The sequence below is a fragment of the Homarus americanus genome, unplaced genomic scaffold (genome assembly GCF_018991925.1).
Source record: "Homarus americanus isolate GMGI-L3 unplaced genomic scaffold, GMGI_Hamer_2.0 scaffold17856, whole genome shotgun sequence".
NCBI lineage: Eukaryota > Metazoa > Arthropoda > Malacostraca > Decapoda > Nephropidae > Homarus > Homarus americanus.
This window is the reverse complement of record NW_024738735.1, coordinates 1,272,501-1,300,176: the sequence shown is the minus strand read 5'-3', so window position 1 is coordinate 1,300,176 and position 27,676 is coordinate 1,272,501. Positions and strand designations below refer to the sequence as shown.

Here is a 27,676-nt window from a genome sequence, read left to right as displayed (position 1 = left end):
CAACAAAAAATACTGTATAGTATTACCAAATCAGTAAATGAAAGCCAAAGGGAAGTTTAACACAGTTGCCATTTGCATACACTCCCTGTTTCACCATTGTAACGAAGACCAGTTGCGACACCAATTCCCTAGCAACGCTCCCCGCCTCTACTACACCAATAGTCGCCAACTTTTGGAGGCTCTGGGCACTTTTCCTTTATCAAAGAATTTCCTGAATGTACTGTTTAACAAATATGAAATGGTATCATTACCCCCTCCATGTTTGGTGAAGGGATTTCATGACTGAAGGTCATCATGGATCCAGTTAGATAGGTATATCTTTCCAGGGGATCTACTGTTCTATATGGTGGTGAAGCCAGACCTAAAATTGCCCTAGGGGTGAAGGGATTACCAATAAACAGCCAACCCATCCTCTCATATTAGATCAAAACTATATTATAGATGCAAAATAGTCTTCAGCATCTCCCTGTGATCTTAAAGACCTATGTATATAACCTTTATAACCTTGAGATTTGTGTAAGCTTGGGTATCTGCAGGTAAATGATAAACATCTGTTTTCTCATTCATTACATGTATATATGAATTTACATTGATTTATTTTTTATTATTTACAATGTCACAGTACTACAGGGTATTACATTTAATTTTTAATACAGTACGGTATTACAGTACTAAAATTTGCAGTCTGTCAGCAGGCTTTACTTGTAATAACTGGATACCTACCCTGTAGCTAAAACTCTCACTTTTAAGCTTGCCAGCCATTTTAAAGGGAATTACAAAAGAAAATTTTGTCAGTACACAGCGCAATTATCAACTTCGGGACTCGAAAATATGTACTGTAATTGGAAAAAATTTTGGTACGAGGTCGTAAGTGGGGTGGTACTGTATATATATATATATATATATATATATATATATATATATATATATATATATATATATATATATATATATATATATATATATATATATATATATATATATATATGTATGTATGTATGTATGTATGTATGTATGTATGTATGTATGTATGTATGTATGTATGTATTATGCTGATATCCACAAGAAAACACCAAGTGGGTTTGTACTAAATTGACAATACTGTACAAGGATTTGATTTCCCCAAAATTTCAATATTATGATAAAAAAATTGTCTCATGTTTTGATATACTGTATATGCAAAAGTTTGTTAAAAAAAATAACTACTGCACTGTAGTAACAATGATAAGCTAAAGTAATGCAGTTATTTTTTCAATGAAAATGCTTATATATTTCATAGACCTTATTGTTATTCTCTAACACTCATCACATGGGTGGAATATTACTGAAATTTATGTAAACTAGTGTGGCTTACATGGCATGACCAACACTTCCATCACTTGCTAGTCATTTTGAAGCCATTTTAAAGAGTAAAATATGCCTAAATAAAAGCACAGGTTTCACGAACTAATGTCAAGAGTCAATCACAAGTCATGTCGGACCACAGGATGTTGGTTTAAACTTTAAAGGGATTCAACCTGTGAAATATGTCTTTACACAAAAGGCTTATTAGTGCTGCTGTTGTTTACTGGGTATCGATAATGTTCTTTCTTCTTTGTATGAAAGGCTTACTGGTTTTGCTCTTGGTTTCTGGATAATATTGTACTGCTCTCTTCTTGTAAGACTCAATGATTTTATTATTCATCAGACAGGAGTCCTCTACATGAAGGACCAAATAGCATTTCTGTTATTTATGATAAAATAGTATCCCTTAGCATTGAGAGGTGAATGGCAATGATTGTTTTTTTTCATATTATATTACTTAATTAACAATTAAGTGTTGCCTGCAGAATGTAAAACCCTATAGAATAGATTCTGTTGTTAAAAAAATAATATCTTCAAAATATAGGGTCTAATGGTATTGCTGCTTATCAATGAAAAATACCATCCAAGTGGCTTATTCCTTTATCTGTTGCTGCTGGTCATTAAGAGGCGTATGTTGATTGATGCTTACTGAGCGTTTCTTCTTGTAGGTGGAGATTGCTATAGCTATAGCAACGACGGCAAGAATGGCAAACAACACACCCACAATTATACCCACTGGCTGTGATATTTCCTCTGTAGCCGAGTCTGTTGATGAAGGAAGGCTCTGATTTATTAAAGACATTTAAAAATGGCATGTGTATTTAGTAATAATACTGTAGAAATAAAACACTACACTACATTTTTACAATAAATCTACTTCTGTTGCATCTTGCTAAGAGTAACAACAGATGGAGGTTAATCTTATGCAAGTTTTGATTGAATACACTGGTTAGTATGTAATGTTTAATACTTTTTGTGTATTACCTTTAAAAATTATTATTCATATTTATAAAATATTTAAATACATTTATTATGTGTGTACAGCATCATTATTAGTACTATTACTGATACCATGAAGGCCCTCATATTTGTCTTATTAGTAAGAAACAGTGCTGCCATGTATGCACCTCCAGTAGTACTATGGTATACTGTACTGACCTTTTATAAAGCTGTTTCTTATAGTATGTGCACACTGGCATACAAAGAACATACATACACAAGCACCACACACATACATATCCCACCACATTATTGCACATATATTCATACCGCATCATGCTACACCAGACCAAACGACCACACTATTAATAATTGAAATTCAGTCAAAGTGACCAATGACAGCTGACAAAGCCATAAGAGGCTTGTTTCCAGTAGAGTCCTTATGCCAGCAGCAGCTGGTGTTCTTAGGACCAGGTGGTCACTCATCCAAGTACTAACCAGACCCAACTCCACATATACATTGCTGTTGTTGTTGTTATAATGTGTGTAGCTTTTCTCCACAGGGTGGTGTAATGTATTTACTAGTGTGGCAGCATAATTCTTCCTCTCGCTTTCAATTACCGCCGCTGGCTAGCCCTCGTGGTAAACAGGGAAGATGCCTTGTGTAAGTCTTCCTCTGCCAGTACACAGACTTTTCACCATCAAGACTCTCGCTGTGCCACTTCGTGGCAAAACATGGTAACTGAGTGCTTCGTGTCCCCAGGCTAGACCAGCAGGGGATCTCGGAGCAGCAGTGAGCCTAAGAGGTACTGTGCATAAGCCCAGTGGCAAGTGGACACGGCCTGACATCTACCAACCACTGCCCCGCTACCTTGCGGATTGACCTTGGTAGGTATAAAGCTATGTGAGTAAACCCCAAATGAAAAATCTGTGGTGGGGCCCCACATCAGGCAGACATGCTCACAGAGCTTCAGTAAGACCCCCAACGGCAGAAGAGGTGACCAACACTGCAGGAACCCAACAACTACACCAGAATATAAATTCTGTGCAAGATGAAGAAGCTAATAAGGTGAAACCCAACAAACTGGGCTATCAGCAGTCCATTGCAACTCTCCCTCTCCCCAGTTATTGCAACTATGCAGTGCAAGATGAAGAAGCTACTAAGGTGAAACTCAACAAACTGGGCTATCGGCAGCCCATTGCAACTCTCCCTCTCCCCAGTTATTGCAGCTACTTGAATCCACTGGATCAGGAAAGGGGAGAGCCAACATGTGTGGTTGCAGCTTGCATTACTGCCTGACCACTTAACTCACGCACGACCATCATTCAGCTCATCATACTTTTCATCATCAGAACCCCTAAACCCACTAAGTCCAATGACAACAGACGAGTGGCGACGGGAACGGACAGAGATGACTGCTATGAGTCCTTAGTCACAACTCTGCACATGGGTGGTATAGATAAGATGTTTGTTTACACACTGGGATATAGGCAGCATTGCAATCCAGTCTTGTCTGTGCAACTGAGCAGCTCTATCCAGGAGCCATTCTGCTCACCCCACGTGGAGAGGGGGCTAGAAAAGGCGCCTTAAACATAGCCTGCCTAAAAAAAACTAAAAAAAAAACCTGACTGGGCAATCGTACCCAGTAAGGTCATTCTAATGCGGTCGAAAACATAATCACAGATCAAAGAAAAAATGTACAACTTCTTATGGTCGCTCCATGGAATGTAAGGACCTTTCTGGTTACTGACACAGATGAGCATCCTGAATGAAGAACCACCCTTGTGGCATAAGAACTCAATAGGTACAACATTGACATAGCAGCTATTAGTGAGTCCTGGCTCCCAGACGAGAGCCAGCTATACCTTCTTCTGGAAGGGTAAGCCTGCAGCAGAGAGAAACCACATTTATAGAGTTGACTTTGCCATTTGCTAATCCATCCTACATAGGTTAACTAAAATGCCTGTTGGGGTCAACGAGCACCTCGCGATGCTCTGAGACTCGCTTAAATACTCACGTCTTGCCATCTTCATCAGTACATATGCCCTAACGCTGGATGCAGAGGATGATATCAAGGTGGCCGTTTATGCTGACTTTGACAGAGTGCTAACCTCTGTGCCCAGAGAAGATAAGGTTGTGCTCCTTGGTGGCTTCAATACCAATGTTGACAGATATGCTGACGCATGGCAGGGAACCATAGGGAGAAATGGAGTGGGCAAGTGTAATCCCAACAGCTTATTCCTCACCAAAACTTTGTTTAGCAGGTCGATAAGTTCAAGGGTTCTTGGCAACATCCATGATCCAAACATTGACATCTCATTGACTACATCATTATAAGAGACAGAGATCGCTGAGATGTCCTCATCATCCGAGCCATGCGTTACTCAGGCTACTGTGATACAGATCAACAGCTCTTCAGAGCCAAACTTTACCTTCACGTCGCCCCACAAAGGCGAAGGCAACAAACTTTCACAAGAGGTTTCAACACCAATTGACTGGAGGATCAAGCGGTAGAACATGCTTTCGGAGAGCAGCTTGACGATGGACTGAAAAAACAACAAACAACCTAAATCCGAGTGCCAAATGGGTTATCCTCAATGGTGTCATCACAAAAACCGGCAGCGAGACCCTTGGCCAGATTGAAAGAAAATGCCAATATTGGTTTGATGAAAATAACCATGAAATCAATGTATTAGTCAGTGGTAAAAGATCTGCCTTCACTGACTGGAAGAACAACCCTCTGTCTCGGACCAAAGCTGATATCATCCGCATCCCCCCCTCCAATAAAAAAAAAAAAAAGATGGCCCAGTACAAATTCGCTATCCAAAGGACGAATGGTGGAAAAATAAAGCATGTGAAATGAAAAAAAAAGCGGATCAAAACAAGATGCGTGAAATTTTCAATTCCACTAAAGCAATCTATGGCCCAAGTAATGGCGCGGCCCCCTCCTCTCTCATTCGGCGGTAACTCCCTAATTAAAGATGAAGAAGGTATTCGTTAGTGCTGGAAAGAGCACTACCATTCCCTGCTCATCCAAAACACTGATGTGGATGTACTGATTACACAGCAGTTCCCTCAGCACCCAGAGCTGACCCACCTTGACTATTCTCAATCCCATGATGAGGTAGCTACTGCAATCAAGCAGATAAAAAATAACAGACACAAGGCCTGATGGAATCCCAACCAAGGTGTATAAAACCAGAGGACCTCTGCTTATCAGCCGCCTCCATCCTTAAAGAAACCTCCATCATCAATATCTAGGAGAACAAGGGAGACCTGTCAGACTGTGGCAACTACTGCAGGATCTCACTGCTGCTCCACACCATAACGCCTGGAAGAGCACCACATGAGACGGTGTCACTACTTTCGGGTTAGCCTGACTGCAAATCAAGGCAGAAAAGCGCCAGCACCGGAAAGACACTGCCGCCGCCCCTCCTGGACTTCTTGTAGCCCTCCACACGTACAACATCTGTGGACGGCCCTGCCGATCCCTTATCGGCCTCTCAAGTCACCTCAGAGCTCACCGACGAAGGTGACTTCTTAAAAAATTCATATAATTGTACCATAGCTGGATGATCGTAATACTCGATTCCGAGTAACAGCAAAGTACTGTATTAGTAGTAGTAACGTTATTGCTACTCTTCAACATAATAAGGTCTTTGAGTGCGTAAAAAGGTTAGTAATTACACTATCACACCAGCACTTTGGAATTACGAGTGATAAATCTTGCTGCTCACACCACTTATGACTTACCAGTAATAGAATTTTGTGAAACAAGTGGGTTGTCTGAGGCTACATCTGTAACAGGGACACTTGGAGTGACTTCTTGTACTTCAGTAGTGGAAATATCTATCGAGAAAAAACATCAATGTTGCTTAGGAATAAATATTGTTCAGGGTATTTGAGAAAAAAAAACTACTTGAAAATATAACGATACTTTTATATACTAAATTTTCTAAGAAGTTAATGTTAACTTCATTGAAACAGGATTTTTATAATCTACACAGACCCTAAAATAAAACTTGTAGGATAAAATAATGTCCTCTGACTGATTGGTGCTCCATTTATATTAATCATGTGTTTACTGTGTAGTCATTAAGAATGGAACTGTACAGTTATTGTGAACACACTTGATTTGAAAAAAAAATTACATATTTGTTAATTTTAATGTGCTAAAGAATAAAAGTCAGTACTAACCATCACATGCGATGTTTACTAAAGCGAGGTAGTAGGCCTGTTCAGCTATTTTCTGGTTCAAATCAGCAACAATGAATACCACACCGCTGTTAGTTCCCCCAGAACTGGCTGGCATGTTTATTCCTGTCACATTTGCTCTCATGTTTATGTCCACTGTTATCTGAGGAAAATTAAATGCAGGTATCACTTAAAAGAATATAGTTTTTTTTCTAGAATCTGAAAGGCTGAGGAAAAGGCAAAAATATGGTTATAAGTTAGGATTGATCCCACAACTAATCAACTCCCATTTTATAGATGCACTGAGTCTACTTTTACTGATTTTTTTACTTTTATCCCCTTCACCACTGATCGGCTCGTTAGCTGCTTGGGCGGTCGGTGACGTTTCTGTTATGCACTGATAGCGAATACTGGGCATGTACTGGCTCCAGAATGTATCTGTACGTGCGCCAGTGTTGATCAGGTCTAGTGGTGAAAGAGCTCACACTCAGTTCCTTCACAACACTGGTAGCTTGTTCCAAGAGTTTACAATTCTCACTCCGAAAAATTGTACCCTCAATTTTCTGGACTTGTGGCTTTCTTCAACCTGAGCTGTGACTCCCAGTGTGGCGGGTGTCCGCCAGCTCCGGGTATGGTCACTCGACTGAGTAGTGCCATCTGAGATGTTTATTAACTTCAATTAAGTTACTTCTTGTCTGCATAATCTAAGATAGGCAGTTGCAGGCACTCTAATATCTCTGTACAACTGAGGTGTCATAATGCATGCACCAGTCTGGTGGCCGTCCTTTGGACATTTGTAATCAATTGACAGTCCCTAGCATATCTTGAGGACCAGACGGGGTGATAGTACTCCAAATGGAGAAGCACCTCATTCTTGAAGATAATTACGAAGGACGGACCGTCTAGACAGCTGAGCGACCTTCTTATAAGTAGACCTACTAGTTTCGTTGCATGATTCACGTTCTTCTCACAATGGCCCGAGAACTTCAGTTCATTGTCAACTTACACACCCAGGTCCTTTTTCGCATTCGGTCTATGTTAATGCTGTTTCTTCGTCCCGTTGGGACATGTTGGTACGACCTAGGTGCATCCTCTTACACTTCATGACATTGAATCTTAACAGCCATTTCTCCGACCACTCTTGAAGCTGACAGAGATCTTTCTTTAGCTCTTTATAGTCCGTTTGGTTCTTAATTTCCCTGAATTACTTAACATCATCTGCAAACATTTGTATGGCAGAGTGTATTGCTTCTGGCAAGACATTTAAGAAATAAACCAACAATAACGGACCCAGTAAACTGTCCTGTTGTACCCCGCTTGTCATGGGTAGACATGATGATTTCGTGCTATTAATCACCACACACTGCTTGCGGTCATGAAGAAAGTCTCCGATCCACGCTAGAACACTTCCCCGAATCCTGTACCCTTCCAGTTTAATTCTCAGTTTCATGGGGTACGCTGTTGAAAGCCTTGGCAGAATCCAGATATATATTGTCAATATTGTCATCCTGTTCCAGAATTTGAATCCAAACATTCAACACCTTGAGTAATTGTGTCAAACACGTCCCAGCATAAAACCATGTTGGCAGTCCTTTGCAAGGTTGTTTCGTAGTAGAAGTTCGAAAATGGCATCTCTTATAATGCACTCTAGTACTTTACACACTATGCTAGTCAGGATCGCTGGTCTATAATTATTCGTAGAGTGACAATCACCCTGCTTGAATATAGGACTCACATAAGCCATTTTCCAGTCACTGGGGACCTTTTGCTCATCCAGGCATCTACAGAACAGGATCTTAATGGGCTCAGCAAGCTCATTGCACAACTCTCTTAGCACTCTGGGATGTACCATGTCAGGGACAAGGCCTTCAACCTACAGTTGCTGGGTCTAATTCATTTAATAGATATGCCATGAATCAGATTCAGATTCAGATTTGCCCCCGAGGGGGCTAGTTTATTGGGCACTCCCTTACATCCTGTGCAAGGTGAAGCGCAGAAGCGTTTACAGCGCCCAACAGGGAAGTATGAAAAGTTCATACTTGCCTTTATGACTCGTACATTAAGGGCGTAAAAGCCTGAAGGGTCATAGGTTCTGTCAAGTTACATAAAGTGAGAGAATGATGAGTGTGTGGGGGGAAAGTTCCCGGTACATTTTATCTGTTTATGGCAAAGTGTGGCAGGTCCCTAATAATGTCAAATGACTAGGAGGAGGGATATCTGGTCTGGGAGGGAAGAGGTGTTGGTAATGCCATGAATCGTGGAAAGGAAAGGTGGGAGCTAGAGGGGGGTGCAATGTCGGTATCTCAGCCTCCCGCCAACTGTGAGTTGTGCTGTTATTTTTCAACTTGTAATTTCGGGTGGATAAACTTAATTTTCTTAATTTTTTACTCTGTTCCATGGACACTGTACCCTCAATAATTTGGATCACTATAATTCAGATTTGGGCTTAATTCTTATGTTTTATTTTCATTTTTAATAAACAATTTGAATTCGGAATGAATCTGAAATAACTGTGCGGTTCCGAAAAGTCGATTAGTAACTCAGGAATCAATTATTGAAATAGATAAAGATGAATGAATTATAGGAATAATATATGAGGACAACTCACCTCCTCTCGCTCAACAGCCCGCGATTCCCTTATAACACCATGCACTTTCACCATAATTCCCATATTATTTCGGTTCATTTGGTGCCGGGTTAATAAAATATTGTCTAATAATAATTAATTTTCCCCGAAAAATCCCACACTCAATCCCAGATGAGCTATTGCCCAGTATATATTACCAGTCTCTTGTTTACAAAGAGATATTGGATGATTGGTCTCGCTCTCCCTAACAATGTTGCCGGCACTCGCCATCTCTCAAGTATTGAATTTTTTGGGAATTCAAGTGACCCAGAGCCCATTTTTTGTCAAATTAACAAGGGTATAGTGTACAGTACTCACAACCATTCATAGAGCACATGCAAAAAATAATAATCAGCATATGGTCAAAAACAAAAATATTATATGTTTACTCTGAATTACGTGCGTGGGAGCAGCCTGGGACCGGGGAGCACGTTCCATCATGGCTCGTGCTAGTGACAAATGGCAATGCACTATTTTTTATTATTATTATTATTTGTATTTATTTTTCACATTTACTGGTATGGTATACTACACAGTGGTTATCAGCATATATATATATATATATATATATATATATATATATATATATATATATATATATATATATATATATATATATATATATATAATCTGGTGAGGTCGTTGATTATATGTTCAAAAGTCCGAGTGTTATATGGACTAAAATTGATATATATATATATATATATATATATATATATATATATATATATATATATATATATATATATATATATATAAAGAATAGCTTCTTCACGCAAACCAACCTCTGGGCGATGTGACACATTCAATTTGTTTAGGAACTTTAGCCTCATAGCCTGGCAATAACGGGGACAGGCAGAACCTCCAGTGTGGGTCGCATGTGTTACCTTATACTGCCCGACATCCTATTCCAATATTGCACCATGATAATTATCTCCGAATATTGCGAGTTACTGCACATCACATTTTCATAGCAGTGACAATTCAGGAAAAACATATGGGTTGCAACCATCGTAAAACTGATCTTTAGCCATCACATAGTGGTAATTGGTGTTAATTTCTTATATCGTAAGACTTATCGAGCGCATATTGATCCATTGTATAATGGTCACTGCCTGTACATAAACAAATGTCTGGTACTAAATAAAAGAAAATTGAGGAGCACAACGGAGTAACGAAAACCACTGTTGTTCAGGAACATTACAATGACAAAGACAATAACAAGGAAGGGGAAGGAGAGAAGACTGAAAGAGGAAAATGATAACAATAAAAGAAAAAACAATAGGCAAAATTGTAGGAAGGAACGAAGATGTTGAAGAGTAGCAGGCAGAGGAGTTGAAGGAGAGTGAGTAGATAAACAAAATAAACCATATCTGCTAGTACTACAGTAGTGTAAGAGTTATGTTCTTACCTTATTATTTTTCAGAGAGATATGGATCATGTTCCAGGTATTGGGATGAAGAAAGTCTTGACTCTTAGAACCTTCATGCTGAATGGTCCGACATGATTCCCCATCAGATGAACACTGCATCAGCTCCATCATCATTTGTTTTACATTAACCTGCAAACAGTTACACTCTTATTTCTTTTAATTTTAAGTTATAATTTGTTTTACGGGGCATAGCCCACCCGGGCACAGGTCATCGACCCACAACGCGGCCTAGGGGGCGAAAAAATAAAAGTAAAAAGAAATTAAAAATAAAAATAGAAGAGAAAGAGACTATTAATCTACACCACGAAGATGCAGTAAAACCAGCTTTTTGAAGTGAGACAGATTGTAAGAGTATGGAAACAGAAGAAGGCAGAGCATTCCACAGTCTGGCTGTGTGAGGAAAGAAGGATGTACTATAACGGGTTATTCTAGTGTGACTGACATCCGCACAGAAACGGTGGGCACCGCGGACAAGACGAGTGTTACAAGCCCACGGCCTTGCCAGCGGTATACAGGATGCCAAATTACGACATATTCAAGGCTTCACAACTCATTGGTATGTCCAGTTTTTTTCCAAGAAAGTTTAAAATATGACACCACATATTCCAGTAGTGTATGAAATTTTAGCAGGTAATGGACAGCTTATTAGGTGTTCTGGTAGTTGGGCTGTGCTTTGTTACTTGTTATAAACTTTATTGTCTAATGTTAGTATATGAGGAAATCAGAATGCCCAGAATAAACCTGTGATGTTTGGTAGTGTCACACAGGATAACACGCTTCCCACGTGTGTCCAGGCCAGGACTTGAACCCATGGCAAAGTAGTGAGAGATATGCATGTTACTGCTATATCACCGAGGCTATCATTTTAGCTACACTGTATTTACTGACTCTCACTGTGTTCTCATCCAAATTACTGGCTCCTCATTAAACACCAAATGTAAGAATATCCATCCAGTTAATTATAAGTTACACTGTTTAAATTCTAAACAAAATTTTCATCTCATTATTCAGTGGCGGCTCGTGCATAGGGCTGCAGAGCTGCAGTCCCCCCAGACACTCACTGCCAGGCGTATGATTCCTTTAGAGAGACAGCTGAATAATACACTACCAACAAATATATCATTTTATATGTTATTTAATTATTTTCAATACGTTGCTAAGTGAATTTTCATTAAAATCAGACCAAAATTTAAGTTACTTTCATAGTTGCTGTCAATGCTGTACGATTCATGTCTGTTATTAATTGGCGCCGCCGCCGCACTTGAAGCAGCTCAGTCTCGTACAACGTGTGGACGGTGTGGTTAAATCGTGCTTTCTTTAATTACCCTTTGACGATGGAAAATCGAGTGAAGTATTTGCAAAACATCAACTTTTCCCAGCTGACATTAAATGAAAAGACTGAAATCATAACAGAAATAAAGGATTTTAATGAAATAGTAATAAACAATTTTGCTACATCGAAGAGCAGACGCGCCGACTTTATTTTCAATTAATACTGGTCCATCACCACCTCGGCCATCCCTTCTACCACCAACACTACTACCATGCCCTGGGAATTCGTGGACATCAACTACAACTCATACCTGAGGTAGGTCAAATTTGTGTATCCTACTGTTGTGTGAGGCTTGCAGTCCCTCCATTTTATTTTTCACGAGCCGCCACTGCATTATATCTCTCTTCAACCAAATTTACCTCTGGTTTTTCATCTATTATTTATATTATTCATTTTCTTATTTTTCTCTTCGTACTCACTAGACATGACATTTTCTTCCTTTCTATAATGTATTTTCCTATAATATTCCAGTCCTTCATTTCCTCTACCCTCTTTTATTCCTATGTTTTCCACTTTTTTTAATTTTCACCATTTGCAGTGATTTTGTCATAATCTCTTTCTTTCTCTTCTCCTTATAATGCTTCTTTCACATGACCCTTCTTTCTATTCCTTTTCCCAATATTAAGGGCATTTTCTATTTTTCTCAATGTATCTTACGCTGTTCCTTTAGCTTTTCTACTCTCTCTATCCTTCCTGTTTCCAGTAGCTCTTTGTACTGCACCTATTTATCCCTTCTACCTCAGTTACCTTGAACAGGGTGTCGTCAATGAGGATCCTCAAGTACACCATGGAGTGGCTGGGCCAAATAGACAATGTAAGTTCGTCGTTTAGGGTGAAGTTGGGCGTGGAATGCTCGTGCTCAACATGATATACAGGGCAATTCTTGTGGGCTGTAAGGAGGAGGCAGGAGTTAATAGTTGCCAATAATGCTTTATTGATCTTTTACTGTATGATAATAAGAAGTTACTGGATATCCTCGCTGTTACATTTGGTTAACAGGGTTTTATTCATATTTTGTAAAATTTTGTAAGGTTACTCTTGCACAATTAGTTTAGTTTTGCTGATTTCTAAAAAAAATAATAATAATAACTAGACATAATATCTTGTTGAACAGCTCAATATAATGAGAAAAGACAGGAGCAACACGAATAAAATGTGCAAATGAGAAACTTACGTGGTTCGGGGATGGGTACTTTAACCGTGGTGATTGGGACGTTTGTAGTGGAAACTGGGTTTTGCTCTGGGTTAACAGTCTGGAGCTCAGGCGTAAAAGTATCTGAGGGGAATCAAAGGATCTAATAAAGAGATAATACTCGGCTAATATTCACTCTGTTTTGGCATATAATTGAGGGAGTCTTAGATCATTCTTGCAAAACAAAAGAACAAATCTTCAGCTGGGGGGGGGGGGTCATGGAAGTATTGTCAGTATCCTAACTTTATAGACACGACTCATGCTGAACACAGTGAGAAACAATGAGATAGTCACTGGTGATCTGTGTTGTAGTGGTCAGCATGATTGCCAATGAGTGGTCCCAAATTCAATGACTGTGCAGGGTTAATCTATGGGCAAGTTTCTTTATACCATTTGCCTCTGTCTACCCAGCGGTAATAATAATAATAATAATAATAATAATAATAATAATAATAATAATAATAATATTATTATTATTATTATTATTATTATTAGTATTATTATTATTATTTATTCAGTAAAGTTCTCATACAGGTTTACAATTGGATAAGCATGTTTATAAACTATACAGTTAAGCATGAATAAAGACAAAGTAGGTATACTGTGCACATAGGCAGTGGGCATATCCAGTTTCCTCTGTGCCAAGACAGTGCAAGTAAACGACAATAGTAAATAATAAGGCAAATTGACCAAGGATAGCCGACAAAGCTGTCAGGTGGTTGCATAGAAACAGATATCTCTGAATATTATTGAGAAAACCTTAGTCTATAACATCCTACAGTACATGTATACTATAATAAGCGGTAAAGCCAGTGTTTAGAAACTCAATAAGAAGACAACTAACCATTGCACTTGATATTGACGTCAACTGAGTAACTGAGGCGTGTCTTTGCCGTTGGATCTGGGGCCATGATTGATACCTTGCTGGTGTAGGGTCCGTCAGAGCTGTCTGGCATGGTCATCACCATCACATCTACTTGGCTGTTGATATCGACTTTCAGCTAATGGAAAAATTGCATTTTGTAAGGAAAATGTGAGTTTATTTATCTAGACAATTTACATCAGAAATGAAAAAGCTTTTTTCAGATAATTTATAAGTAACAAAAACCTACAATAAGATGTTTTATTTTAAAGTCATTATGGAGTATATCAACGCTAGACAGAAAAGGAGGTATCAGTGTTACTATTTAATCAAAATTCACAGCAACTCAAATGAATTTAGGTACTTTAACTTCATAAAAAAATGGTCAGTAAACCAAGTGAATCAAATTAAATCAGTAAATTAAAAATCTCTTCAACATAATTTACTCTACATGCGAACAACCTTAGGAAAACATCTTCACCTGATCAGCAGCTAAAGAGACAGTGACAAAGTTCCACTGATTGGGAGTGAGGAGGTCCTTGCCTTTAGTGGCTTTTTCATCAAGGGAGAAACAGATATCTTCTTGACCTTCACTACTACACCTGTTCAGTTTTACCGTGGTGCCATGCACTGTGGCCTGCAAAAATATAAGTGTTATTGTATATAGATAATGTTGAACAGAATGACTGAAAAAATAATATACTCAACTCTTCACCAACTAATGCCAGGGAACCAAGGATCCAGTGTAAAGACTTGGTGTGCAAATTACATGGGACACATAGGTACTGTTTGGGGTTTGTAATATACTGTATGGGTTTTCAAGATCAATCATCCATATCTATCACTCCAGAGGTTATTTATATCACTTTTCTCTAGTTGTATTATTTTCCTGTTGTTATCATTATCTTTTCGCCCATATTCTAACTTCCCGCAGTCTTTCACTCACTCTGATTCATTAGATCAATTTCTAATCAAGTTATCAAATTTTCAGTTAATGAGCCTTTTCGAGTGCCAAACCTATATTCTGAGTTACCTTATAGAGTGTGTTCTGGGCCATAATCCTCATGTGCATCAAGGACGTGCTGGGTCGTAGGGCAAAAACCAGGTTGTCCTTCAGGGTTACATATGTCGCAGGATGAGTTGAGTCCACCCGTGTAAAAGAACATGTGGAGAAGGCTGAAAAAATTATAAGTTTAAGGATAAGTTATTGTGTCTAGAGTCTGAGTAACAATGATGTACTGCAGATCAAATAAAGAAAAAAAAGATAGATTAAGGCTGCATTGTATTTGATTTTCTTATTTATTACTCAACTTGGATAATCTTGGAGCAGATGGCTAACACCAGAACACGTAGTTCGATTACTTTCATTTTTCCCACAGGTGTTCTTTGAATGATAGTAAGTAATAAAAATGATACGACAAAACAAAGAACCTAATAGAACCTGACCAAACCAACCAAGGAAATATACCTAACCTAACTTTCTAGCCGGGGGCGAACCCCCCCTGCCACATTAAACAAAAAGTACACTCGCTGTCAAAATAAAACATTCACCCTTCCTACTACCATACCTATGAGCTCACGGCCTTTCTACATGGCAGGTCACAAGAGGGTTAGGGAGATATTGATGGGGGGAGAGCTAGAGGTGGCAGACCCAGGTATGGGAGGAGAGTTTAAGTCAAGGGCCAAATATGTAGTGAGAGTGTATGTGGTCTTACAATTATTTCTAATACCTGAGGAATGTGTTATGGTTGGTGGATTAAGCTTGACATTGGCGGCCTTAATGACCCTGGCAGTTTAAAGGCCTAAAACCCAACCAAACATTCAACCAGGAGGGCAGGTGTCCGGGAAAGTATCATATGGACATAACTTTCCCTTAGTTATCTGTGCCATTACTTGAGATTCTGGGGAGTAATACGAGTGAACTTTTGGCAGGTAATGTGTCATTAGGGATGATAAGGTGTCTGGCTTCCATGACGAAAAGCCCCAGATATGACAACATAGAGGAGAGGGTATAGCTTGCTCACCATCAATAACACCAAAAGAGGCTGTTACTTGATCACATCCACCTCACACCACAACCATTCTTGAAAAAATTTGCTATTAATTGAAAACAAAAGTAGGAATGAATTGTTGGATGGAATGTGACTTGTCCACCCTGTAATATATTTATTAGAGTTGGAAAAATCAATGCGGGGTGATGAGGTGGTAGTGACAATGGTGTCTGGCCACTGTTCCACACCCGCAGCTTGGCGAGTGGCGGGCAAATTATCAGTTTGTACGTGGCGGCTATAATGTGTCAGAAATTGCAAGGGAGGATGGAGTCACTGAGACATTGGTTAACCTGCTGGGAGGAGTCTGGGAACTTGGGAAACCAGCTGCCGTGAGTATTTTTGATGGTTTGCTGACATTTGATATATTAAAATGACTAATTCCTGGTGTGTAATATAAACGAAACACATCTGAACTCTTAATTCATATAAATTATATAATTTTAGGCACGGGAGACCACGACTGACATGCGAGGAGGAAAGTGGACGAGCTGTTGAGATTCTGTATGACCTGTGTTGGTAAACATTAAAAATAAATGTGATTTCCATCCTTCAATATTTCTCCTCGTCAACGTTATTATAAATATCTAATTACCGTTATTTAAAACCTGAACAGCAAACTGAAAAAAACGGTAAATAAGGAAATGGATGGAACATTATAAAAATCATAAAATAAGGGTACTCATCTAATACTCTTACAAGCATGTAAACCTCAGATAACAGTGATAAAATATTACATCCATCCTTCCTTTCCTTCTTCCATGATTTTCCCTGTTTTCTTCATCCCCCCCCCCCTCTCTGATGAGGAACTTGCTTTGCATACCACCCTCCAACCCCCCTCCCTCCCCAACAAAGGGCCCTTCCCCAAGTTGACCATTCCTCCTCTCCACCCCACGTAACTTGCTGTGCAGAAAGGACCCGGCCAGGCGCAGGGGAAAGGTGGTGGGGTGGATGATTACTTTTGACCGCGACTGTACTTACTTTGATATCTGGTACCAATAAAAGCAACTTTCTTGAAGCGGCATAGTTTGTAATTTTCCATTTTTTGTGAACATGAGAGTATGTTCGGACTGAGCGTGAACAAAGAGCAGACGCCAACATGTGCTGACACGGCAGATTTTTTTGCGGAATATTTATGGTAAATATTTAAGTTCTTCGCATACAAAGCATGCAGAGACATCATTTTGTGTCATATGATCAGTTTTTCACCATCCCTCCCTCATCCTTCATACCCTGCCCACTCCAAGTGATTTATGATCGCAGATAGAGAACTAAAAAAATAGAAAAATAAATACTTATAATTAAAATAAAAAGTTGTCATCGCTTTTATTACTTACTATCATTTAAGGAACATATGTGGATAAAATGAACGAAAATTAACAGCTCCTGGTGTTAGCCATCTGCTGCAGTACAGGCGTATTACCCTCAACTTTCCTAGTTCATACTGTACTGTTCTAGTGTTAACTTAAATTTTTATATATTACTCTAGTGCCTAATCCCTACCCACTTCACTCACCTTTTCTCAAGCATTTCCCTCATCACATCTACAACTACGTATCCTACCTAATCTCCAGCCACTACCCCTATCCCATCTCCAAATACTTCTCTTTTCTTATACCTAACCACTTCACCAACTACATCCAAAACCACCTCCCTTACCACATTCCTAATCACATCCTTAACAATATTTCCAAAAATGTCTTATCTCTGTCATCTTCCGCTACTCACGAAGTGAATCATGATATCTTCCCTTGATCTGGGAGAGAGCCAGGGCACCCTGCAGGGCCAGCAGGACAACAACGCCTCTCAACATGTCCTCAGGACGCTGACACTGCTGTATGGTGTTGGTGGATGTGGTACTAGTGTTTCCTTTGGGCCAGGCAGTCTGGCTACCTGGAGGGAGAGAAAGAATAAGAAATTCAATGGAAATAAAATACAGTACAATGGGACGTTTTTGTCGCTGTGCTTTAAGACTGGAGTCAACGCTGAAAGAATCACTTATAAAAAAATCCTTGACTATAAGAGGATAAATTAAAGTAAAGGTTAAGGTTGGTAAATATATTCACATCTCTTGTGAAGCATAATGACTAATGGACGAAAAATTAAGGAACGTTCCTTGTGGAGAAAAAATGATTAGAATACATTTACTGGACTTGTTAGTGGATGATATTCAGAACATTTGCCATGGTAAAAATTTATTGACACTCAAAACAATTATTTTGGGGTAAATATTGAAGTACGAAAGTTTTCTTTAAATAAAACTTAATTTGGTAAGTTTTCAGTGATGATTATGGGAAATATAACATGATAATTTGTAGAAAAAAATTGATTTTCTGAGTGGTTGTGATCTGCATGACCAACTATTAAATGATCCGGAGTGTCTGTGGAGCCAGGAACCCTGTTAAGTGTATAATACAACTACTATCGTTAACTAATTCTAAATGAACAAATACGATAATACAAAACAAAACCAAAGAAATAAACTCTCAAACAAGACACAGTGCTTAAGAAATAATCCTTGTTTCAGTTTTCTGTTAGTGTTAAGCTAATGAAAAAACTGAACTCCTCTGTATAATGCAAGTGATTCTGACAAATAAAAGGTGTTGTTTTGGTGTAAAAGTTAAATGTAACTTGGTCTAAAGGAAAATGTTAAAATTTTAATTCTACATTTCTTGTTTATTAACAACTTATCTTTCTTTAAAATTAACCCTTAAATCTTTTTTCAGACTATTTACAAATCGATTACTAATATAAATATGAAGCGTCTTTCAATCTTATCCAGATTACCAAATTGTGACCATATTGGCATTTTATATTTACTTTTACGTACTACATATTGTATGTTTTTATCATTTCATTATTTATCGATTTTCACTTAAATTGTAAGATTAATCTCGTAAAAAGGGAATATTTGCCTCTGGATTTGGGGAATTTTAGGTTACACCGCCTGGCAACACTGACAAGGAGCCATGGGGCCCTGAAATGAGTGTAAATCCCAGATCGTTCAGTTATGCAACTAGCTTGTTAAGCCCCTTAGAATCCGAACCTATGCAGATGCATGGATGAGCAAAATGTCCCCAGCGACAGGACCAGAACAGTTATAAGGCGGTGAGTTTGACCAGCATAGTTCTGGATGTACATTATCCACAGGAAGGATATGACACAACTAATACATACCGGTAATACCGAGCCGCGTGCCGGATGCTTTAAAGGGGGGGAGCGTTCCAAGGTTATCAACATTGGTAATCCATTCATGTGTCGGTTTCTTCACCTATGAATCACCTCCGCGCTTTGTGTCCGGGTGCGGCTAGCGTGAGAGATTGCTGACGACGGTGTTTATTCCTTGAGCTCGGATATGTATCTTTTATTCCCCCCAGCAAAATGGTATCGCCTTCTGACGTGGCTTATTAATGAAAAGAGCACGAAACTAGGGTGAGAGAAAAGAGAAACAATAAAAGAAATAAAAACAAATAGATCTCCATCATATAGAGATTGGATGAGATAGATCTAGACTTACATCTCTGGCGACCCTAATGACAAATACTAACCGAAATATACTGTGTCAAGCTGTGAACTCGCTCAATCAATTAGCTGTGGATATTTTGTGAAGATCGGTTCGTAATGATGAAGATTAGAATGTCAGACAGACAAATAAACCCAACAAACTGAGCTGACCAACAGCCATATATTTCACCAAGTCATAAAACCCAATCACTGTTCTATACATGTACAGTACATTCTGGTCAACATGTAAGACGACTAGACCAACACTGGACAGCCTCCACTTGTGAGCCCAGCATTTAATGAGACGACTGGACAGAACACCGGACAGATCCGGAAATAAGCCTTCAGATATCATGATGAACTTTAATAAAATGTGATGCAACCGAAGCAGTCTTTGCAGGGGCGGATCTAGCAATATCAAAAGGGGGGAGTCTCCACGAAGTTATGGGTGAGGGAACATGGCGAGCATAGCGAGCCCATCCAGCTGTTTTTTTAGGGGGGGGGGCGCTGTAAGCCCCCCCCCCCTCCCGTATTATTTAATTTGACCAATATCATGGGCATTTTGAGGCCATGTGTACTTGATATTAGGATATATTCTGAGGTCAATAGTAATTACTTTTCACTATACAAAAACGCCTGAGTACAATACTGCATTAAAGAAAAAGTACTGGAATTTTCTGATGAAAAGGGGGATCCGAACTCCCAGGAACCCCCCTGGATTCGCTCCTGCTTTGATCTTCGATTCTAGTGGATGAAATAAAAAGTTTTAACACGGCTGTCGGGAAATAAAAACATCCTCATTAACTCCCAGGCAACTGTGGCTCACTCTGACTCATACCAGCAGCAGACTCATCACTGTGACGAGGGTAAAGGAGCGAATGACGGTAACATGAATAACATCAGTGTGCACTTTAGAGGTAGTTTGTGTCACAAGGAGCGAGATATTTAGTGATGATGATTGTTTGCTCTCTCTCTCTCTCTCTCTCTCTCTCTCTCTCTCGTAAACCGTGAAATCCCAGGATCCTGGGATAAGAACTGCAAGTATTGTCCCGCGAAATGTCGAAAGTACCCAAAAATGACAAACCCTTGTACGTACGTACACACACACACACACGCACGCACGCACGCACGCACCATCAAGCTGACAGGAAGTGTGGAAGGAAGCTATCGCTCGGATTGCTCGGAGAGAGAGAGAGAGAGAGAGCAAACACTCATCATCACTGTATAGCTCGCTCCTTGTGGTACAAACTCCCTGTAGTAATGTACACACTACTGTAATTCATGTTACCGACAGTTGACAATATCATGTACCTTTAAGCTACTGTACTGGATTACATTTAACACAAATTCACTGTTGACTTGACGTGTGTATTAATGATTCTTCTTTCGAAAAGTGTCAGGTTTTACGAAGCTTAAGTAGCGTTTTGTCATACCTTAAATCTATAAAAAGAATAATTGTCCAAAATATGTCCCACTCTACCTGTATTCTGACGTATAACGATGATCTACGAATGTGAGAAGGAAGATTATCCAGTACCAACACACACACCAAACGCCTAAGGAGCACTGACGGAGAGCACCAGCTGCAAGCGCCCAGTATAAACACAGCGTGTCCGGATTCGGAACATCAATGACGTCTTGAGGGAGCGGGACTCTGATTATGACGTCATTCATGCCTTAACCCTTTAAGAACTGATGCGTCACTTATATTTTGAATAATTGCCTTTCATTATTGATAGAATATACACATATACCAATTTCATTAAGATTGGTATAATAATAAAAAAGCTTTGACCGTTCAAAGGGGAAGATAACCCTCAACTGTACAGTTAATGTGACGTCATTTGTGTGACGTCACATGCATGACGTGGGTGGCGTTCCACGAGACTAGTCTCCTGGATTTTCCATTTCCGAAGTATTTTTACTAAGAAATGAAGAGGCCGTTGGTAGACGGGTTTGGTTGTGTGGCAAATGGAACATAAGAATGGAGGAAACTGCAGGGGGCCTATTGGCCTATACTGGGCTCATATATCAGTCCAACCTGAACTCAAAGTTTACACAGCTACATAACAAAGCAAACAAACTTGGAATTATGTAAAAAATCTTATTTACATATGGATATATTCTCATTCAGTTAACGAGCCGATCAGTGGCGAAGAGGATAAAAGTAAGAGTAGAATTTGAAATCTATGAATTCTAAAACTTGTGAGATTAAAAGCTCAAGAAAAAATATGTAATCGTTTAGAGGACAAAATGACAAGTAAAAGTGTCTGCAATGTGGTGAGTCTTGGAAGGGAAAATTAAAGTAAAGAATAAATTAAGTCAACGTTTTAAAGCGGAAAATTCATTAAATTTTATACCATAGAGAAACAAGATAGAGTTAGCATTAGATTCCATATTAACGATTTTGAGAAGTCTTGCCTACAAACGTCTGAGGGAAAAAGAGATAAGTTGAGGTAATTTCATAAAAAAAAGAGAATTAACAAAACTTATGATAAATATTAAAGGAGTTAAGATAAAGTTTAGTTACATTTTATAGCAAAACTTGATAGAATAAAATGTTACGATAAAGGAATGCTGAAGCACCTAATTTGTAAAGGCAAGAGAAAAGTAAAGGTAAGAAGAGAAGCAAGAGTTTAGGGAGAGGGAGAGGAAGTGTAGCGAGGACAGGGCGATGCATCAGAGGCGTGACTCAGTGGGTCAAGAGTCAAAGGTCAAAGGAGAGATGAGAGAGGGAGATGACATTGGGAAGTGGGCGCGAGAGAAAAAGATGGAGAGGAAGTTGGGATGAGAAAGATGGTTAGGTAGGTAGAGTAAGAGAGGAAGGATAGATAGTTAAGATGGATTCACCGTTAGTAAGAAAAGAGAGAGGCTAAAGATGTGGGAGATGGCAAGGTGGAGAGTGGGAGGGAGGCGAGTCACTGATACTTGAAGGTCGGATGGTGTACAGTAGTTGCCAAATGTATGATGACGCCGTGGCCTGCACCAAAGTCCTTCGCCTGTACCACTCTTACTGAATGGGAAAGCTGTGACGTGCATGGTGGACTTGGTGGTTATTACAGTGGTGGTGAAGGTGGGTTTGGTGATATAGGTAGGCACGGTGGTGGTGATGTCGGTGGGCGTGGTGGTAGAAGTGATGTAGGTGGGCGTGGTGGTAGAAGTGTGGGAGTAGTGTTCGTGGTGTTGATGTACGCGGGTGTGGTTGTGTAGTGGGCAAGGTGCCGTAGATGGGTGTGATGATGCCGTAGATGGGTGTGGTGATGGTGTAGGTGGACGTACTCGTATAGTGGCGTAGGTAGGCGTGGTGGTGGCGTAGATGGTGTGTGTGTGTGTGTGTGTGTGTATGTGTACACAGGGTGGTGCAACGCGTCTAGGGTGGCAACATTATGTTAGTGTTAAGGTGCAAGCACTGCTTGCTTCCTCTCGTTTTCAGCTACTGCCGCTGGTTAGCCCTCGTGGTGAACAGGGAAGCAACCCTGTGTAAGCCTTCCCGTGCCAGTACACAGCCTCTTCACCATCAAGACTCCTGAAGTGCTTCCTCGTGGGAACACACGATAACTGGATGCCTCGCGGCCCCAACAGGGAATCTCGGAGCAGCAGTGGACCCCAGAGGGATGGCGCATTGGCTCACTGGCATGTGGACACGCCCTGGCGCCTACCAACCACTGCCCCGCTGCCTTGCGGGTTAACCTTGGTAGGTATAAGGCTAAGAGAGTAAACCCTGAACGAAAAATCTGCGGTGGAGTCCCGCATCAGGCAGACATGCTTACAGAGCTCCAACAAGACCCCAACGGTGGTGTAGGAGGAAGAGGTGACCATCATGGGAACCCAACTACTACACCAGCAGATGTAAGCAATGCAAGATGGACAGGAAACTATAGCGAAACCCGACTAACTGAGCTGTTAACAGTCCATTGCAACTCCCTCTCTCCCCAGTTGTTGCAACTACCTGCACCACTCCATCAGGAAAAGGAAGAGCCAAGATGTGTGGTTGCAGCCTGCGCTCCTGCCTCACCACATAAATCAACTCACTCGCAGCCATCATCCAGGTCATCATACTTCTCATCATCTTCAAATTCCTATCCCCCCAAAAGTCTTATGGAGATGGACGAGTGGCGACGGGGGGGGGGGACAGGGAGAGATGACTGCCGGAAGTCTGTAGTCACAACTCTGCACATGGCCGGCATAGATAAGATGGTCGTTTATGAACTGGGATCTTGGCAGCAGTGCAATCCGAAGTCTTTGTCTGTACAAATATTATATTGTACACTTCATGTACAGTCAATGTGAACAGGTGTGACGATTCACACTAGCGACAGGACTGTTTAAAATACGCTTCACCACAAAATGTTTCTAGTAGTAGTAATATACTAAGAATCGGATACTGTGTTCACGCAAACAGTTACACATAAGACAACATAAGCCAGGTTATATTATAATAAAATAAAAGAAAATGATAGAAACGGTTAGATATTATAGATTGGCAGATACAGTATAGATACAGATTCAGGCACAGGCATAGGCATAGTATGTAGTAGAAGCATAATAACAGAAATACATCTTGGGAATACAATTTGAGACAGCCTGGAGGGTGAGGTCACGGCTAAAATGAGACATGATGCACCTGCTAACGAGGTTTCACAACAAGTGTCAGGATGTGTTATGATATCAGATGTGTCGAGGTAAGGTGAGGTGAGGCAGCTGGCCGGATGTGACCTCCAGAATGGGTTTTTATTTTCCAAATACTTTTCAGGGTGTGCTTAGACGCAACGAACTAATCCTTAATGAACTATCAGAAATATAAATTGTTAAAAAAAAATAATGTTCGGTCTAGTTGAATTTTTGTCGATCAGTTTTTGGTGAATTTGGTCACGGAGTATTGCTGGCGTGCTGCAATACGAAAAGATGATGACACCGTTTTCACTAATTGGCCTGACTTTACCTGAGAGCGCCTACACGATAACGTCCTTGTATTATGCAGCATTATGGTGAAATAGAGTAACACTTTACTCAATCACCATAAATTGATGAATTATGACAGGAAGTATTGTAAAGTCAATTGCTGGTCTGCCAATTTTAGGGATGACCAGGGAAACAGTGTCTCCCTTTCTGAACTCTTGTACCTTGATTCTCTGAAGCAAGTAAAATACATTTTCCATACGTGCTGTCTGTGGCTGTTTCTTTCTGATCTAGGTATGGCGTGTCCCTGGCGGTGAGGGCGCTTGTAACTTTGTGCTGACACAGCTTGTAGCCATCTCCTACGGTGACGGGGCTTAACACGCTGGTGATGGTGGAGCTGACGAGATCATGTATCGCCTGCTGCTGTGTTCCATTCTTCGTGTCCAATTTCATGGAATACACGATTCAGGGTAACCACTCAGATCAAATGTAACTCGTTATCAGTATTAAGTTCACTTTTCAACGCTGTCAGTTTTTTTCCACAGTTATATTACCTCATCCCATCTAACCTTAAGATTGCGAATGTCTTGTCTGCCTGTTGACAAAAGAGACATCACCACTGCATCTTTTGAACATGGCTCATATCATTTAATTCACTAATTTTCTGCAATTGTCCGAGTGAAAAATTTTGGCCGACCCCAAGGTAGACAAAAAAAAATCTTTTCCTCCAACATCTTAAGACACAGTTTATGCATTTTTCTATGTCAAATGGAACGAAAAGCGGAACAAGTAAAAACCGTCTTACGTATATGAAATCACTATGAGGACCATGTCACATGTCAAAAAGGTTAACTTGGACACGATCCACGCAGAAAATCATTATCCATATTCCACAATAAGGCATAGTGTTGGGCAGTTGACGTACAGGGCTTTATGTTAGTGGTAAAAGTAGTTAATTACGTATAAAAATGTCTAGAATTAGGGATATGTTCTTAATCTGACTTTCTTTTTCATTAACATTCACTACACCTATGCATATTTTGTCAGAAACTCTTATACCAGTGGGACTCACAGTGGTTGACAGCTGTCAACGTTGGCAATCTTGAGGGAGGGGGTAGCTAAACAGGAATGGGGGATATGCAAGGTAAGCGTTTGTCAAATTTAATGTTTGTGGACGATGCCAAGTTATTCAGGAAATTAAGAACCAAACAGACTGTAAAGAGCCACAGAAAGATCTCTGTCAGCTTCAGGAATGGTCGAAGAAATGACTAATAAGATTCAATGTCACGAAGTGTAAGAGGAAGCACCTAGGTTGTACCTACAGTAAGGAGGCGTATCACATGTTCCAACGGGATGAAGAAACTGCATTAAACAGGGACCGAATGTGAAAAGGACCTGTGTGTGTGTGTATGTTGACAATGAACTTTAGTTCTCTGGCCATTGTGAGGAGAAGGTGAATCAAGCAACGAAACTAGTAGGTCTTATAAGAAGGTCGTTCAGCTATCAAGACGGACCGTCTAGAATTTGAATGGTGGATCACATGCACGATCACAGTTCTTAAGAAAACACAGAAAAATCTCTTCAGTTACACAACTCATGCCTCAGTCACATCACCTATGCCCCATAAACCACCCATGGCCTGCATAAAATTTGTTTAAAGGCCAACAAGCTTAAAAGGCCCAAACTGGCAAACCTTGGCTCGAGTACCAAGAAATGTTGGTGAAGTTTGAAGAAAGTTCACTGATTTACGGACACCTGTCAAGAAAAATGCAACCCAAGGACTTTGCACTTCTTGCCTAATTTCCACAAACTAAACAAAACTATTACTGTATATTTCACACAATGATTACAATTAAATTCAAAATAGAAAATATATGTACAATTTGCAATGAAAACTTCATAAGCATTACTACACGATTCAAGAAACTACCTGTAGTAGCATAGCTTATAATAGCTTGTAATTGTTCATCACTTGTTTAGAGAGTCCAAAGAGTGTCGGCATCTCCTCTCACGTCACAAAGCTTGATCGTTTAAATGTATATATTGTAATACTATTGAGTATCCGGCCCCAGGTGAGTACTTAGGGTGCAGGTGGCGTGGCGAGTCATCCCTCATAGTGTGTCTCTGTTCTCACCCACCACCACTCTTCTCCCACGCTCTCCAGATAACTCGTACAAAAGCCAGATTCACAACAAGAACTAGTACCGGCTTATCTGCGGCTTAAGCATGGTCTCTACACGCTATTTTACAGTTTGGTATATACATCACCTCCCCACACTCAAATATGCCACTAAATCATCTTTTAACAAGAAACCTCTCACCTCCGACGTACAGGGACTTAAACATTCATAGTCGTGACGGTGGAAAATGGTCTTTATTCTCCGAGAGATGTGGATTATTATGGTTTATCAGGGAACTCCCATGATGAATCCGCTTTGTGGTCGGAAAATAAGTACCGAGTAAGTTAAGAGGGTGACAATATAATTATAGGGTTGATAGTGTCTGAAAATAAGGTGGAAAATAGATCACTCTCTTTTAGCCTGGTCAGTATAAGGGTGTAAGCCTCTCGCATGTGCTGTGGTGGCGGAGCTTCACCTTGTACAGCCGTGTCCTCTTGTTCAGTGAGGCGCTAGTGAAGGTACAGTTGCCTCAAAGAGTTCCTTTACCCTCTGTGGTGACGTTTACGTAAATGTGACACAGTCGCATTACTAGACTAAATTTCTGAATGAATCCGTAGCAGTTTTATAACAATGGAGCTGATTGGTGGAAAAGTTTCCTAGACGTAATTTCACCTCAACCTAATCTAACCTATCCTAGCCAACCTAACATAACGTAACTGAACCTGTCCCTGACTGTCACAGTTTGCCCTCCCTAATAGAGGTAACCATCTCCCAAAATTGCCGTGGTGATATCTCAGTCGGGGAAGATTTTTTGGTTCTTGATCGGACCACCCGGGGGTCTGAGGTTAATAATAATATCAAGGTGCACTTGGGACTCTTGTAAAATGTGTGTAAGTGTTTAGGTTTCTGTTTCCGTTTAGGAGCTATGGCTGGAACAGACAGACTGATACGTCCTTATTTTCATGTAGAGATACCGTAGTTGTGGGTTCCATCGTTCACAAATTCTTGAAGTACTAATTGTCTTTTTATCATACAGCATGTTAAGTCACTTAACTTTTACTTGGCTTTATAATTGTTTGCACAAGGCATAGCTAAATTATCAACAAAGTCAAATGGAAGTTTAAATCTTTGTATACGTCAGGGTCCATATGGAGAGTTTCAAGGCTCTAAAGTTCAGACCAT

General features: G+C 40.0%; 1 protein-coding gene across 1 annotated transcript; it reads right to left on the bottom strand.

Moving 5' to 3' along the window:
* Positions 1–1,160: 1,160 nt before the first annotated feature.
* LOC121874335 lies at positions 1,161–21,103 on the bottom strand. The gene is made up of 11 exons (XM_042378457.1): positions 20,956–21,103; positions 17,700–17,864; positions 14,957–15,099; positions 14,405–14,560; positions 13,906–14,062; positions 13,044–13,145; positions 12,617–12,759; positions 10,516–10,665; positions 6,482–6,641; positions 6,038–6,133; positions 1,161–2,109 (listed from the first exon to the last, which is right to left on the bottom strand). The coding sequence occupies exons 2-11, from the start codon at positions 17,782–17,784 to the stop codon at positions 1,937–1,939; spliced, it is 1,365 nt and encodes a 454-aa protein (XP_042234391.1). The 5' UTR covers positions 17,785–17,864; positions 20,956–21,103; the 3' UTR covers positions 1,161–1,936.
* Positions 21,104–27,676: the final 6,573 nt, after the last annotated feature.